General features: G+C 50.1%; 1 protein-coding gene across 3 annotated transcripts in view; it reads left to right on the forward strand.

Moving 5' to 3' along the window:
- The first annotated feature begins 8,092 nt into the window (after positions 1–8,092).
- The window catches only part of NCAPG2 (non-SMC condensin II complex subunit G2), a 49,642-nt gene continuing 40,506 nt past the window's right edge, over positions 8,093–17,228 (forward strand). For 2 of the 3 annotated variants that reach the window (XM_081147427.1, XM_081147429.1), the window contains exons 1-5: positions 8,093–8,204; positions 10,624–10,743; positions 13,690–13,878; positions 14,222–14,336; positions 16,023–16,177. In XM_081147427.1, coding sequence (XP_081003553.1) covers positions 10,666–10,743; positions 13,690–13,878; positions 14,222–14,336; positions 16,023–16,177 — 537 coding nt within the window. In that variant the 5' untranslated portion in view covers positions 8,093–8,204; positions 10,624–10,665. Of the gene's footprint in view, positions 8,205–10,273; positions 10,328–10,623; positions 10,744–13,689; positions 13,879–14,221; positions 14,337–16,022; positions 16,178–17,228 lie in introns of those variants that run through there. The other variant, XM_081147428.1, reaches the window with a different exon arrangement.

The following is a 17,228-nucleotide window of genomic DNA, read 5'->3' on the forward strand; positions in this document are numbered from 1 at the left end:
TTGCTTGTTATAACTTATTCCTGAAATAGTGCACATATACACAGTTACACTTTTTCTAAACTATAATACAGATGTTCAGTGTTAGCAGTTAGGCTGAAGTGAAATGGCCCATATGAGCTTTGTTAATTTTCCCTGTTTCCTGGCCTGTAAAGAAAGACAAGCTCACGCCATCACCATAAAGTTGTGAGATAAACCGGGTAAGTAGACAGGAAATGGTGTTAAAAGCCAATCATGGGCTCACCCATCCGTCAGTGTGACATCACACGGGGCAGGCCACCTGAGCTGGTCCTCAGTCCCATCTGCTCCCACTCACAGCCGGCCACTCGGCCAAGGTGTTGCTCAGCACAGCGGCACTGGGTGCAAATCACCGTTTCCTGGTTCCCTGCTTCGTGCCACCACTGACCTCAATATTGGAATATTGTTATACAAGTTTTTTGGAATATATTTTTCTTCTTAGACTATTAAAAGCATCTTTTACATCCCTGAGAGTGTCCTGTTGCGGTTTCCTGAGCTGTCCGAGGATGCGCTGCAGGGTCCGAATGCTGTGCTGTGGAAAAAACATTCCAAAATCAAATACACAGGGGTCCCAGAAATATGCACACACACTTTGAGTAATTATACAGCAGTGTTTATTACAATACTGTACATTTCATTTTCAAAATTGAGCTATTAGCTGTTTAAAATTATGTATACATTTTTTGGGGGACACCCTGTCTATTGGGGAAAAGAGCTTTATGGTTGAACTGGGAGGTCTCACCGTGAATCGTCCCATGGGCTCTGGACAGCTCATGTGACCAACCACCAAAGTGCCTGTGGTGGACACTGATGGTCACTCCGCCCACCCTGGCCAGTCAGTGGACTTGTTTCATGTCACACATTGACCCAGGGCTTTATTTATAGTGGAGTCGATAGCCTCACACCACATTTCATGTAATCACAGGGACCAGCCTAACCTCACTGTCTCCTATTTAATGCCCAGGAGGAAGTCTATGGATACATTGATAACATGAGCATAGATGCTGCCTACAGAGCACTTAGCTGGGGCATTTCAGGAGCATGAGAGAGACAGGAAATTACTTACTAATCTAGTTGCCTGCCCGTGACATTAGATTTATTGAAGATATATTTTTTTTAATGACCCTTTCACCTAGAAATTTTTCTGTGTTTTTATTGAATTTTTTAATTTTTTTTTTTGCAAGGGAGAGGGGGAGAGAGAGAGAGTCATTGATCGGCTGCCTCCTGCACACCCCCTATGGGGGATCGAGCCCTGAACCCTGCATGTGCCCCGACTGGGCATCGAACTGTGACCTCTTGGTTCATGGGTTGATGCTCAACCATTGAGCCACACCAGCCGGGCTGAAGATATTTTTAAAATCAGGTCTGTTGAAGGGCTTCTGTCATAATCTGTAGCAGAAGAAACACTTGCTGAGATTTAGCATACCAATACTACCAACATCTTTAGCTTTTGGCTCTGGGAGCCTGCGCTTCACCTGCTCGGTGTGTATTTTATGTGATGGAGGCTTTAGTTGTGCAGTTGGGTAAGTAATTATAAGGGAAGCAAAAAGCCAATACAAGGCCCATTGGCCACAGGATGCCCCCTTCTGCCAGGGACCCACCACAGGTTCCCAGGCCCTCACCGAGGGAAGGAGACACTGCACACCTCCCAGGCGTGATTCTGACACTGGCAACGTGTGTTCAGAGGGAAGCTCGCTTATTCTGTAGGAAAGTGTAGGAATCACCCTTGAGGCCAGGCTCAGCACCCCGGGGGCCTGGCAATGAAGGACACTCTGAGTCTAGTTCTTCATGACCCACTCGCCTAGGAAAGGGGAACTTGAACTTTACGTTGAGCCAAACCAGGGGAGGGAAACTCGCTTGACCGCAGTTGAGTTCTGGTAGTCTGTGCATGTGGGCGGCTCGTCCTGGGCCTTAAAACGGACGTGTAAAGGGGTTTTCAAGCTCCAGATGAAAACAGAAGCCTTGTGGAATTGATAGTCTGCGCTACGGGAATCCCTTCTCCAGCTTCTCTTCATTCGGAGCCCAGCTGGGCCTTTTCAGGAACCTAAGCCCAGTGCAGACCTATTCTGTGCGTTTAAACTGCAGCTGTCATGCTGGCCCCATGTCCAGCAGATCCTGCTGCAAATGGGAGCCTGCAGAGGCGTTTTGTAGAGAAGGTCCTTCCTGTTCAGCTAACGTTACATGACATGGCCTGTGTTTACTCAATAAAGCTTTCATGTTCACTCACTTGTGGTTTCTCCCTCCTTTGTTTTTTGAAAATTCTAGTGTGGGGACCAGATGACCTGAAAGTAAATACAGGATACTGTTTCTGTGTGCTCTTTGTGAATTCTTCCATCTTTGAAAGCACTGCGTCCGATTGCTGGTGTTACCCTTTGTCCATCCTACTTGGACCCCCACCTGCCCACCTTGGACTCTGGGTTTTGAAAACCACTCTCCTGAAAGATAATTATGAGTAGAAAACAGTCTTTAAATGTGCGTTATAACCAGAGCACTGACAAGTAATGAAACGGACGGAAGCTGTTTTGAACAATGGAGGGGAGATGCTGGAGTGTCTGCTGCTGAGGTTGGGGTGACTGTCACCTTTGTGTGCTCGGTGCCCGGTGCCTGGCAGAGCCGTCCCTGAGCACTGAGAACTGCATGGGAGGAATTCAAGTCGCTTCACAGCAGGCACCATGCAAGGAAAACAGAAGCCATCATCTAAAACCCCAAACTCCTGCCCGGCCGTGTGGTTCAGTTGGTTGAGTGTCAACCCAGGAACCAAGAGGTCGCCTGTTGGATGGTTCGATTCCTGGTCAGGGAACATGCCTGGGGGGGCTTGATACCCCAGGAGGGGCGAGGCAGGAGGCCGATGATCAGTGTTTGTCTCTCATTGCTGTTTCTCTCTCCCCCTCGCCCTACCTCTCTAAAAAATCAATAAAACCATTCTAAAAAAGAAAAAACTCCACCCTCCCAAATGGCTTATAATTGGGGTTTTTAAAGGCAAATAGTCTTGAGCGGTCATGAGTCATGGGCTCTGCTGATTGGTCAGTTCTCGGCAAGCTCCTGGAACTCAGATTCCTCTGACTTAGCTCTTGGCAGCATCCTGTCTGGGGTCTCCTGACTGTGGCCACAGGGTCTTCCTGTTAGAGTTCTTTCTGCAGGACAGCTTGAAATTTAGGTTCTGTTACCGTAAGGGAGTAAAAGCTAAACGCCTCGCACTTCTCAGGCTGCAGTCTTCTGTGATCTTAAGACTGTAAAGAGAAGTCTTCCCTGAAACTCGCTTTACAGGCCGGCTCCCGGTCACGACTACCCTCCAGTGCACTAGGAAGGGCTGATCTAATATTTTAACTGAAAGCTAAGTTACAGTGTACCTCGTCTTTTAGGACCCCTGTGGGTTTCAACCTGAGTGGGTGCTGCCCTCCGGCCGGGGCCCCTTCCCTGCCATCGGAGTAGGTGTGTCAGAGCCGTGCTCTTTCTTGTTAATCTCACCAGAGGATATTTTTATCATCGCTTTTTAGAGAGTGGGAGGGAGGGGGAGAGAAGAGACATCGATGGGTTGCCTCACGCAGACGTCCTGGCCAGGGCTGGGGATCAAGCCTGCAACCCAGGCGCATGCCCTTGACCAGGCATCGGACCCACGACCCTTCGGTGCTTGGGGGCCACGCTCTAACCACTGAGCCACACCAGCCAGGGCCAGGCTTCATATTACTAGCAGCTCGAGAAATTCTGTCTCTGTCGGCCGAGGCTGAGATTTTGCCCCGGGTCATCTGTCTCCCTGAGTTACTCTGCCCTGTGGCAGGTGGCCTCCCCGGGAGATGCTGCCCCTCCCCAGGGACCCAGGAGGGCGAGGAAGGCGGGTTGCTCACCTTTCCCTTCAGTCTTCCCAAGGTCGTCGGTCGTGTCAGGAGGTGCCCCAGATTCCCGTAAAGGAGAGGCCGGGAGTGGCGTTGAGGGATCACACCCCGGGAGGGGCGGAGCAAAGGGCTTCGCTCTGTGCACCCAGCTCGCCTGCCTCACTTCACCCTTCCCCATGTCTTCGTTCCCTCAGGAGGGTTAACAACACGAGGCACACCTGCGTGGTCGCCCAGCCTTCCTCCTCCCGCCCCCTCGACAGTGTTTCCCTGAGGGGTCACTCAGGCTGGGGCACAGCAGGTATCCCCGGGGGGGGGGGCGAGTGTGGGCCTCCAGCTTCCAATTACTTCTGCTTTTTCTTTAATTGTTCAAATACATCCACTTTTCCCAAGTTCAGACTTCAGAGAGTACAGCATAAAACCGCAAAAAGGAAGGAAGTGTCTGCAGCTGCCGCCCGATTAGCCAGGAGCCCTCCCCTTTCTTGGAATCTGTGACTCAAGCTGCGGGGTAGTGCCCCATTTAGCTCCGGTGGCCAGGGACGGCCCGGCCCTTCTCACGGCCCCACCCTGTGGGTTTTGCCCAGGATTCTAATCATAATCAGCCTTATATTAAGTTCCTAGCCAGTGATTTTAGTTCATTTTTCCGGGTTACAATTATGATTAGATTACAAATTTTGTATTTTTTAATTACACAGAAAATATTTCTGGGAGGATATTTCAGGGAGCATATAACTGGTTTCCTTTGCATTTGAACCATGTGACTGTTATTTGCCCAATACATAATAAACTAAAAAACAAACTGAACTTTACACTTGGTTCATTATCAAAGATACTATTTTAGCCAGTTTTATACTCTTTATATGTTGCAAACAGCTCCAGCCTTGCCATGGGGTCCAGTCTTAATTCTATAAACCTTTTCTCATTGCCACATTGTAAGGTTTTAAGAAGAGAGATTATCTCTTGTTCGTTTGTTCACTCAGAAAACCTTCCAGCATCTAAAATATGCCAGACTTAAGATGTAGGACCGAGTGAGGCCGGGGTTGGAACTGCGCCTGGGAGGGTGGAGGTGAGTGGGGCTTTGGAGGACGTTGGGAAGAACAGGTGCTTCTGGGGACTTGCAGGTACACTTCCAAGCCCTTCATTTTTCATTGGAGGAAACTGAGGCTCAGAGTCACTGAGTGGCCTGTCCAAGGTCACAGGGCAGCCGGACAGCCCGGGCAGTGTGGCTTCAGAACCCACCTTGTTGAATCAATTTCTAACTCGGGAGCGGGGGCAGCAGGTAGCTATAGCTGAGTCAGGTGGGATAAAAAGAGTGGAAGGGCGGGTTTCAGCAGATGGGAGGAGACACCTAGGATGGGGGACAGTGCTCAAGGAAGGGTCAGGAGTGGAAAGTGGGCTGGACCTGGGTGTCAGCATTCAGGGACGTGGGGGAGGAGCAGCTGTGCAAAGAGGGCGACAGGTGGAGGGAGGGGGTGGCCCCCAGTGTGAAGTGGGGCAGTGGCTCCCCCTGCTTGCCTCAGTACCAGAAACTTCTAATAGGCCGGTCCCCCTACCCCCAAAATGCTGTAACTTTATATTAATGAAATGACAATATTTTTATCTATGCGGTTTAATAGGGAACATGATGAACTATTTTTACTTTTTCTGTGTGGTTACTAGAGGCACATAGTGGCATGTGGGCTCACATTGTATTTCCATTGGACGGCGTTGTTCTAGGACACGTTGCCCACCAACCTCCTGGGACCTCCGTGTAGCTTGGGTTCAGTCAGGGACAGGGTCCACTCTGGGTGTTTCAAGAATGGAAGCTGTGGCTGCAGGGGGGCCGTGTCCTCACAGAAGGCTGTTGTGGCACAGAGGTGGGGGCGTGCAGATAACAGGGTGCGCGCACAGGACTTTGCTGTCAGTGGACTGAGGTTTTCAGGCTTTGGGGGTGAGTGGGGAAGGGGAAGGAGAAGGGTATGACAGAGTGTGTGGGGACATGGGGTGACCTCGGAATGTGGCCTTTGTGTGAAGATCAGGTTGAACAGGCAGGGAGGACAGGGCAGGTCAAGCAGACCCAGGCCTTGGGTTTTTGAGGCTCCCCTCCCCCTTCACAAGGAAAGACAAAGCCTCAAGAGATGGGGCCTCGGCCCACGCGTCATGCCGGACCCTCAGTGACGGTCTTCTTCCGAGTCCTGACTCAGCTGCAGGAAGGAGTGGGGGAGGCCGGGCAGCCTGGTGCCCCTGACGAGCAGAGCAGATCCCGGAGACCCACTGTGTTTCTCAGTAGTTGGCAATACTCTTTCAGACTCCGACAGTTAATTCTGCTTCAGTTGACTGGCTTGACAGTGAGGCCTGAGTTGTCTGGAAGACAGTCTCTGTAAACTGATTTAAACCTATAGCTCTACAAGGTGTGGGGAAAACATGTAAAGCAAACGAAAAAGCTTTTATTTAAAAAAAATTGTATTCACAAAAGTGCCTTGAAATGAAAGAGTAACTGATACAGTTAATAGTAATTTAATGTACCTGGGTAAAGGTTTCTGGGTAAATGTCCTAGAATTTCACAAAGTGAATGATTTCAAGTGACCAGGTAAAAAGTCCTTTTGAAATTCAGGTTGTTTCCAAGTTGTTGCTTTCAACAAAAATGGAAGGAAAGCCCAATCAAGTTATTAGCTGATACAAATGGAATTAGCAGAAATTGATGAGAATCAGTGTGTGATTTTTAGTATTTAACTAAAATACATTCAAGGAATTGTGTGACATTGCTATTAATTTTTCACTTTTGTGCCCTTATTTATGTGTGCAAGTTTTCTCTGTATTTACATCTATAAACATGAAAAATCAGAATAGAATATTCATCCTTGGAAACATAAATTGATTTTTAAAATAGTCTCGAGCATAGCATTAAAAGGTGTGCTTCCAAAAAATTTTAGCGTCAGCGCTGGCTGGTTTGGCTCAGTGGTTAAAGTGTCCGCTGAACGGAAGGGTCCCGGGTTCGCCTCCGCCGACGGGGCGCTACCTCTGCCGCGTCTGGTCCGGCCCGGCCCGCGGGAGGGAGCCCGGCCCTGCGCCTCCCCCTCCCCGTCCCTGTCTCGGAAAGAGCGACGGAGAAAATAGACTCGGGCGAGGCGGGAGGCGGGAGCCCGCAGCCCGGCCGCCGGGCGGCGAGCGCGGGCCTGGGGCCGGGAGGCCCGGCTGAGGCTCGACCCAGCAGGGGGCGCGCGGGAGGCGGCGAGCGCGGGCCTGGGGCCGGGAGGCCCGGCTGAGGCTCGACCCAGCAGGGGGCGCGCGGGAGGCGGCCCCGCGGCGACTCATCCGGGTGCCCCCCCCCGCCCCCTTCCTCTCCAAAAGAAAAAACGAGTTTCAAATTAATCAGTACCTACATTTTATAATTACATGCTTTTGATCTATTTTTATCCGCCATGCAGGTGGAAGTTGTCCAGTGCAGAGCATTATGGTCACAAAATACCTAATATGTGTATATGTCTCATTCCATATGTTAACCCGTAAAGATGCGCAATACGTGACTGTGCGATTTAGAAACACTGGCGAGGAGGGGTCGGGCGGACGCGGGTGTGGTCCATGGGGGTCCGCTCCCGAGAGAGTGGGGGGCCACCGGATGTACAGGCGACGTCAGCTCTACTGGGGCGCCGTCCTCAGTCACAGGGCAGCTCTACTGGGGCGCCGTCCTCAGTCTCAGCGCCGTCTATTGGGGCGCCGTCCTCAGTCTCAGCGCCGTCTATTGGGGCGCCGTCCTCAGTCGCAGGGCAGCTCTTATTGGGGCGCCGTCCTCAGTCTCAGCGCCGTCTATTGGGGCGCCGTCCTCAGTCTCAGCGCCGTCTATTGGGGCGCCGTCCTCAGTCACAGGGCAGCTCTTATTGGGGCGCCGTCCTCAGTCGCAACGTAGTCTATTGGGGCGCCGTCCTCAGGCGCAGCGCAGCCTATTGGGGCGCCGTCCTCAGTCGCAACGCAGTCTATTGGGGCGCCGTCCTCAGGCGCAGCGCAGCCTATTGGGGCGCCGTCCTCAGGCACAGCGCAGCCTATTGGGGCGCCGTCCTCAGGCACACGCAGGCGGAACCGCGCAAGCCGACGGTAAATCCAGTTTGGACGCCCGACTGGAAACGCCTGACCCAGAGCCGCGTGGAAGGGGCGGGGCCGGCGCGTGCGGGCGGGGCCCGGGCGTGCGGGCGGGGCCCGGGCGTGTGGGCGGGGCCGGAGCGCGGACGGAGGGGCGCGCCCGCCAGTGGCCCCGCCCAGGAGCGCCCGGATCTCGCGAGAGCGGCGCGTGGTGACGCGCGCGCGGGAGGATCGCGTCGCTGGCGCGGGCGGGCGGTTTTGAATCTGGTCCGAGCGCGGGAAACGGCGGGTTCCGAGGACGAGGTGAGCGCCGGGGGTGCCGACCACCAAGGGCGCGGGGCGGGGGGCCGGGAACGGCGGGTCGGGCGAGTCGAGCCCCAGCCCGCATCCTCCGCGTGGGCCGCGTCCGAACCCACGGCCCGGCCGGCGCCTCTGAGGAGGCGACAGAGGAGGGCACCGGGCCTGGGCCCACGACGCCCGCGCCTTTCCCGGGACTGACCCCCAGGAAGGACCCCGCCCTTCCCGGGACTGACCCCCAGGAAGGACCCCGCCCGGCCCGGGACTGACCCCCAGGAAGGACCCCCGCCCGGCCCGGGACTGACCCCCAGGAAGGACCCCCGCCCGGGACTCACCCCCAGGAAGGACCCCGCCCTTCCCGGGACTGTCACCCCCCAGGAAGGACCCCGCCCGGGACTGACCCCCAGGAAGGACCCCGCCCGGCCCGGGACTGACCCCCAGGAAGGACCCCGCCCGGCCCGGGACTCACCCCCAGGAAGGACCCCGCCCGGCCCGGGACTCACCCCCAGGAAGGACCCCGCCCGGCCCGGGACTCACCCCCAGGAAGGACCCCCGCCCGGCCCGGGACTCACCCCCAGGAAGGACCCCGCCCGGCCCGGGACTCACCCCCAGGAAGGACCCCGCCGGGGACTCACCCCCAGGAAGGACCCCGCCCGGCCCGGGACTCACCCCCAGGAAGGACCCCGCCCGGTTCTCACCCGAGAAGATAGCCCGGGTCGTGCGCGCGAACCTGCTGTCAAGCGTCTCGGTTCTGAGGGCGGTTAGCCCGAGGGGCTCTGTTCTTGGTGCCGGCCCCGCCCGCAGGTGGCGTCGGACCTGGGGGGTGACGGCGGTGCGAGGATCCCGCGCCCTGGAAGCCGCGCGGGGTGTGCGCACAAACCGCACCGCGCCGACGGCGTGGCTTTGGGCGGCGGGCTGGCGGGAGGTGGGCGCGGTGGGCGCTGGTGGCAGAGCGAGGGGACGCGCAGGGTGCGGGAGGCGGGCGCTCTGCGCAGACGGGACCCGGGACCCGAGGCCCAGGAAAGGCGCGGGGCTCCCAGAGCCCCCGGTGGAGAGCCGAGTCCTCGTAGTTGGCTACACTTCTCCGTCCTGTTGCTTGGTTACTTATTTATTTTCATTGTTAATCCTCACCTGAGGATACCCCCCCATGATTTTTAGAGAACGTGGAAGAGGGGCGGCGGGGGGGGGACCATGAGAGAGACACACGTGGGTGGGTTGCCTCCTGAGCATGCCCTGGGCCGGGATCGAACCTGCAACCCAGGTCCATGCCCTTGACTGGCAATCAAACCCTGACCCTTTGGTCCTCCAGCGGATGCTCTAGCCACTGAGCAGACCATCCAGGGCCAAATGTTGCTTGTTTTTTAAAGTGGTGAGCGGGCACCAGCCATTTTTGGTTGTCCAGCTGTGGCCCTGCTTGGCCAGAGGAAGTTCGGCTCACAGTTGGCGGGAGGTGTGGAAGGAGGTGGCCAGACTTCACTGGTACTTGTATGGGGAAGTTATTTTCTACTTTTGTTGGTTTAATTTAGACCCTCAGATCTGAGATCCTATATTTAACTTGGCTCTTTTTCCCCATAATCATTGCCATTGGTACCAGTAATTTTCCATATTGCTTCATGTATAACTGCAGGTTTTTGTTTATTTTAAAGTGAGGGATCCTGTTGCATATATGGGGTGGGCAAAAGTAGGTTTCTTGTGCCATTGTAACATTCTCTTGAATTAATAAAGCTACTGTAATAATAATAACCTGGGTGTCTTTTCCATATAAACAACTGTAAACCTACTTTTGCCCACCCCTGCATGTTTCATCATTTGGCTGTGACTTCATCTTTGGGTTGGTGTCTTTCAGACGGCATGGGTAGTTCAGGTAGTATCAGTGGAAAACAGGGTTTCTTGGGGGACACAAGTTGAGCTTTGGTTCCCGCAGGGGTTGGGAGCAGTGTGCTGGGCTGAGCACACCTGATACTCACGCTAACAAGCTCCCAGGTGAGCCTGTGTCACACTAAAAAACAAGCAGCTGTAACGGATTTTTCTGGAGGCCCTTTGGAAAGGGACCGTCTTCAGCATTTAGCAGCCAGGACCAGCCTGTTGTTTGCTGAGTAGACACAGACCTGCTTGAGCACCTTGTGGAGGTAACGAGGTGCATGGTCCTCCTGGGGCCATGTGGGTTTTTCGTTCCTTAGTTGGCAATTTCACTAACAATCGATAATAACAATGTTATGTTGACACTATCCTCAGTCATGAAAATAAGGAAATTATGTTTTAGATATGACTTGTTTTATGTCAGAATATTGTTAGACACTGTCTACCATAGGTGGTCTCTACAGTTTACCATAGGTGATTTCCTTGCAGTTTTGGATGTTAGTACCAAATTACGTCATGTAGAAGATATAATTGCAAATGCAAGTTTTCATGTGTTTCCCACCAGGGTTACAGAGTAAATGACGTGTGAGACGCGATTTCTTCTGCCATGGAAAAACGTGAAGTGTTCATTCACGCGGTGTCTAAGGAGCTGATTGGGGAGTTTTTGCAGTTCATTCAACTTGATGTAAGTTTTATGTTTGGCTTCATTGTGATTTTCTCTGTTAATGTAAACAGTTTTCTAAAATTATGTTCATAGATGAAATATAGTCACCTCAGTGAATCCTTAGGGATCAAGGTTTACTTAAAAAAATAAAGTGCAGTAATACAGACCTGCTGATGGACAGCTACTCACAGATTGTATTTCCTGCTTTTAAGAGGTGGTGAAGGAAGCGCAGTGAGGTAATGCATGTGCTCTATTTACTTAAATATTTGCTGCTCTGTTCTATGTGCATGGTGGCATAGTGAGGAAATAGTGAGGAAGACAAGATACTTCTTTGTCCTCAGGTTAGTATAGTGTTGTGGATCTAGGTGTGTACATGCAGCAGAGAACGTGGCAGAGATGGGGGAGGGGGCAGCCCCAGCCGTGGACTGCTTCCCGTCCCCATGGAAAGACTATGAAGCTCAGCTCTGGAATATGGCACATAGAAGTTGGCCAGTCAGAGGCACCTTGTGTTTGAGCATGAAGGGTCGGTGGAGTGTATAAATGCAGCATGAGGGGAGGGGCACAGGGGGCAGAAGCTGGGTCCTGGCTTTCTTTACCACATGAGAGAGTTGAGACTGTCCTGAGGCATGGGACCTTTGAGCTGAGAGTGACCTGTGTGCAGAACAACCAAAGGGAAAGAGCAAGTGGGGCAGAAGAGACTACAGAAAAATCAGAGCTGCTCTTTGGCTGCACGTGGAAAATAGGTTGAAGAGAGGTACACGGAGGCAGAGAGTGTGAGGAGGCTGTTCCCTTCAAATGGCTGGATTAGGACACAGAAACGGGAGGGGGTGGGTGCCGGCACTGTGGATTGCTTGGACACGGGTGGGGAAAGGGCCTGGGAGGGTCTCTGTTTTCTGACTTGTAGAGCCATTCAGTGAGGTTGTGAACTTGGGCAGGGGGCAGGTTTGGGGGAGAAGATGGCTCAGTTTTGGGCGTGTGGAGTGACTGCCGGGGGACGTGAATAGGACAGCACAGGAGGCGGATGGTAGATGTGTCTGAAGCCTGGGAAAGGTCTGGGCTAGAGACAAAGTCGAATGTCATCAGCTCCAGTAGAAACTTAGTCATGGGGTCGTCTGTAGTGGAATAAGAGAAAACGAGCCTAGCTCAGGACTCTGAGGAACCCCAACGTTTAAGGCACTGGCCCCAAATACTGTGACTATGGGCAGAAGAGGCACACCTGGCTCGTGATAATGCACTAAAAGCAAGTTACTGATAACTCAGAATTAGAGAAGAACCTAATAAATTGGTAGCAACATGCATCAAGTTATTTTTCTTTGTGAGGGAAATGAGCTTATACTATGATTTGTATTATAAAATGGTGTCCTGTAAACTCAAAAATAACCAGCAGAAACTAGGCTGCACTCACCACAGAGGTGTCCATACGAAAACTGTGTAGGTGATTTGTCTGAGGCACATAGTACACGAGTGGTTTGAAGTCTAAGATTATCGCAAACAGCATACCATAGTGCTAAATAAAATCACAAACCAAATTGATGATGAAGCTAAGTCAATATTAATTTAAAATCTAAAGGCAAAAGTTAGCAACATCTGGGTAGCACGGTGGACGCAGGGTCACCTGGTGCCGTGATGAGGAAGGTTCTTGGAGGTGCCTTCATTCGTTCCAGCTACCCCATCATGGGCTGGACAGCCTGACGGGTACGGCAGCTGCTTTGTGGCATATCCTTCAGTTTGCCTTTGTTTGATGATCTGGTTAAATTCATTGTGTGGGTTTTGGCAGAAACGTGCCGTGGAGGCCCCGTTATTGGTGCTATAATTTTGATTGTTGCTTAGGGTGGGTGTCCACCAGGTTTCTCCATTAAAGCTTGGTAATTAATAAGTGACCTGTGGGGAAGTTGAGACGAGGTAACTACCCTACTTCTTATCATACTTGCACACACTGGGTTTAGCAGCCATTGGAGATTGTTGCATGAATCAGTAATTACTATCATGGTTCTAAAACTGATTTTCCAACCCCATATTCCGTCTGTATTTTTCCACTGGCATTCTGTAACGTGCCAGTGTGTACATGTGTGTATTATCAGCATGGCCCCATGATGATTACTCTATTCATGGGTTATAATTCACTACTGTCACTATTTTGGTGGTCAGGTTGGCTACAGGGAGCCCCTCTAAGCTGGACTCTCTGCCCTTTGATAATGGCCTCTATTTGCTGTGTCAAAGAGGAGGTAAGGTCACCTGCTCAGAGGGAGAGGAAGTGGTGGTTGGAACAGTGGTTTTAAGGATAGTTGAGAGGCTCTGAAATAATCTCATTGGCTAAGGGGAGAGAAGGATGTTTACAGGTGACTAGAAGGTGGGTGTTGAGGTCTGCCACTGGGTTGAAGACCAGAAACTTAATCGCAATCAGTTGGCCTGGCTGCACTGTTACTTTAGCTCTGGCACACTTCTGTAACCTAATTATAGGCCTGAAAATGGTAGACATCTGGATGGATTGATTTTAGGGACGATTTTGCTAAGTGGGTGAAATTTTAAACTCAGAAGATTAGGATACTTGGCTGAATAGGTGGAGGAGGGGTCTGCTGCTCTCTGCTCGATGACCCTGTCCTTCCTTGTGGGAATGGGTTTTGAAAACTATAACAAACTTTTTTTTTTAATATATTTTTATTGACTTCAGAGAGAGGAAGGGAGAGAGAGAGAAGCATCAATGATGAGAGAGTCATCGATCAGCTGCCTCCTGCACGTCCCCTGCTGGGGATCGAGCCCGCAACCTGGGGCATGTGCCCTGACCAGGAATCGAACCTCGATCTCCTAGATCCTAGGTCAATGCTCAACCACTGAGCCACCTCAACTGGGCCAAACTCTTGAACTTGTATCTACATGAGCAGTTAAACTTTTCCTCTGATGCCTTTATGAAAAGGGTAGAACTGATATTTTGTGTTCGAAATGTAACACTTGCCGTTTATTTTATAGGAAGATGCTTCTGACCCTTTCAACCTAAATGAATTACTAGATGAATTATCAAGGAAACAGAAAGAAGAGCTATGGCAGAGGCTCAAGAAGTTATTAACAGACGTGCTCTTAGAAAGCCCCGTGGAGGGGTGGCAGCCCGTGGAGGCCCAGGGCACAGACAGTATGGAAACAGAACATGGTTCAAAAATGGTAGTATTGGTCTTTGAGAAACAAAATATTTTCCCTTTTTTGGTTAAAAGGTAGTTATTGTGTATAGTTGAATTTTAAGTTAAGTAAAATTTAAAATTTGAAGTCAAGAGTATTAGAAGTTTGTTGTACTTCTACCCTTTTATAACCCTACATCATTAACCTAGTAGTCAGTGCTGCTGTGCTTTTTGGACAACTGAATTGTTTGTATTGAACTTTAATTCACTTTTTAGAATAAGCTAGAAGTGTGACCTGACTTTTATAAATTTAGTAGCTTTTACATTTCTTTTAAAAGTTGAATTTTACATTGATTTTAGTTCACTCGTACTTTGATTTTTCTTTATAGAAAAAAATCCTAGAAATAATTCATGCAGTGACATCTGTGACTCTTGCTTCTGTATCTGTAATAAATGAAAGTGAGAACTATGAGGCCCTACTGGAATGTGCTGTTATATTGAATGGTAAGCTGCCTGTTGCCGTGGGGAATATTTAGAAGGGGGGTGATGTGAAGGGAAGGGGTGCGAAGGCTCCCTGTTGCAATCGGGCTCTCTCACTTCACGCAGACAAGGAGTAGAGTGTTCTTCCATGGGCTGTCCTGCGTAGTTACTTTACCTTAAGCTGCATGTAAATGTTTCAGGTGGCGCAAATGTGCATTTCTGGGCAGCTGACTGCCATTGTTTGCAGGCTTCCAGGAATGTCTCACCTGACCTAGGGACCAGCACTTATTAAGGGAAAAAGGCCTGATTCTAAATTTCTCAGCTGGTGGTTCCTGCCAGGTAGTTTAAATTTAACCAAACGTTTGTGACATTGAACTTTTTCTTTACATATGTTATGACCCTGACCATGGAGTAATTGTTGACTCTTAGGGGAGTTTTCCTATACAATACTAAAATTTATAGCATGGTACTTTTCAAGTTTGAACTAAACTGTAAAACTGTAGTTATTAATTTAGGAGGAACACTAGACTGAATTAATTAGAAGATGTGATTATAAAATATTGTATAAAATTATTTTATAGATATAAAAGTAGTTTCAAGTAATGATTTTTAAGAAAAACGTCCCGTGTGCCCTCATCTCCACTGTGTGGCTGTGAGGAACTCTGTGTGCCACCTTCTCAACAAGCTCTTCGTTTTCAGCATCACTCAGACTCCTGTGTCTGTGTAGTGCATGTGACGTTGTATTCAGAATCTTGCACTGAAATGGTGTCTTATTAAGAAGTTGTACCTAATCAGTGTGAAAACAGTTCCCAGGTGCTTGGTGAATGTTACCACAGTTTACTTATTTGCACCATCTCCAAATAACTTCTGTAAAATGATTGGTGCTGGTATTGTTCTTGTTTCCAGTTTTGCAGTAGTGAGATGTATTCAGAGGTCTGTGGGTTATAATTACGGTGCATTGTTAGTATTTTAATTATTGAGCTTTTCTGTTAATAAAAGCACTATAGTTTTTGTATTTATTATAATAGTTGCTTTTACTATTTTCCACCAATGAGCCAGAATTTGAGGCCAACACACTGAGGGTGGCTGTAGCGGATTCGTGGTTGCAGACCTGCTGTGACCCTGTTGTGAACTGTTTCATAGTGTCATTGCACCTATTTTGGACGGCCTCAGTGCCTGCCTCTTCAGTGAGGGGGTTGGCAACATGCCCCTTAGTCTTCCCATTCTGAAGTTCTCTCTTCTAATGGATCTGCTTTATAATAGCAGTAAAACAACTTTTTAATTACCATCATTTGTGGCCTATAAATAATGTATATAAGCCTTTGGCAAGTCAAACATAAACTAATATTTGCTTAGCAACCCTTTATAAGCCATAGAATCTATACCAGCGATTTTCAACTTGTGCTGCAAGAAGTTTTAAAACCTGCAACCCCTGACTATTGAGTCGGACGCACTGACTTCTGTTCCCTTCGATTGTCAAATAAAAAAATGACAACAGCCAACACAACAATAGCTGTCAGTGTGAATGAATCAAAATTACACCTATTTTTTATGCCAGGCAAAAATTACATTTTTGGTGTGCCTCAGAATTGTAGAAATTAGTTTGTGTGCCGTGAGATGAAAAAGGTTGAAAATCGCTGCTCAGTGCTATTGAATTTGAACCAATATTGATTTCCCTTACCAGTGGAACAGTTATGGCCTCTCTTTTAGGAATCTTATATGCACTACCGGAATCTGAACGAAAGCTGCAGAGCTCCATCCAGGGCTTGTGTGTGACATGGTGGGAGAAGGGCCTGCCTGCCAAAGAGGACATGGGGAAGACGGCCTTCACCTTGCTGCTCAGGAAGAGTCTCCAGACGAAAACCGTATGTTTGCTTGTTAAGTGTGTACTTGACTTAAAAAGTGAGCGCATTTCTACCAGTTAGGAAATGTGTTTGCTCGTGAGTGGCCTGACTTCAGTGGCTTCTCCTTTGTCTCGCATGAGTGGCCCTGGCCTCCCTTGTGTCACTTCATGGTCACAAGGAGACTACTCCAATTCCGCCTGCCCGTGTGAGCTCAGGTGGGAAGAGAGACGGGAGTGGCAGTCCTGAGACAAGAGGCTGGGTAGCCTCCATGCTCTTGTGGTCCTCAGAGGCAGGCCTCCTGCTGGGACAGGACAGATGGGATGTGCACAAAGGAGGACTGGGGTGGCAGTCATCAGGCAGAGCCTTTGACCCAGGTGCAGTGCCCACTGGCAGAGTGGAAAGGGACTGCTTCAGACTGCAGCCCAGGCCTGGGGACCAACAGACAGTGTGCTGGAGGGTTGGATGTAACTTGGGCTGTTTCTCATTGTGTAATTTTTGGCATACAGTTCACAAGTCCAGAAAAAGAACTCCTTTTTCCCCCAGTCAAGCAACAGCAGATACTTATATTCATCTTAGAAAATGGAGCAAATAAAGAAAAGGGGAAATGGAGATAAAGCCACCCACAGTTCCACCCCCAAGGTGATGGTTGTCACTTCAGTGATAGGAATTTCTCTGGCATTCCCTACCTTTTGTCTCTCCTACCTTATGGCAGGTTTCTAGAAATGAAATCTGTAGGTCGGTGGGTTTGAGCTTGCATCTCTTGATGCACATTGCCAACAGTTCTCTGGAAAGTGTGGGCTACTCATGTTCCTAAGTCCTTGTGAGAGTCACTGGCCTCCAGGGAGCAGTCAATTTTATGACAGAACCCTCAGCTGGCTACGTGACTTCTCCTGCCGGCCCTGGAGTGACAAAAAGCCCTGTTATATGTCAGGACTTATCTGTACGCCAGCATTGACTTTTAAAAAAAAAGTCTATTTTCTGGCTATTTTTGTTAGGTTTTAAATTGCATCTTCCTAATGTTCGACGCCTGCACTGTTCACTGCAGTAGCCAGTAGTCACATGGGGCTACTTA

This window comes from Miniopterus schreibersii, assembly GCF_964146895.1.
Source record: "Miniopterus schreibersii genome assembly, chromosome: 9".
Classification (NCBI taxonomy): domain Eukaryota; kingdom Metazoa; phylum Chordata; class Mammalia; order Chiroptera; family Miniopteridae; genus Miniopterus; species Miniopterus schreibersii.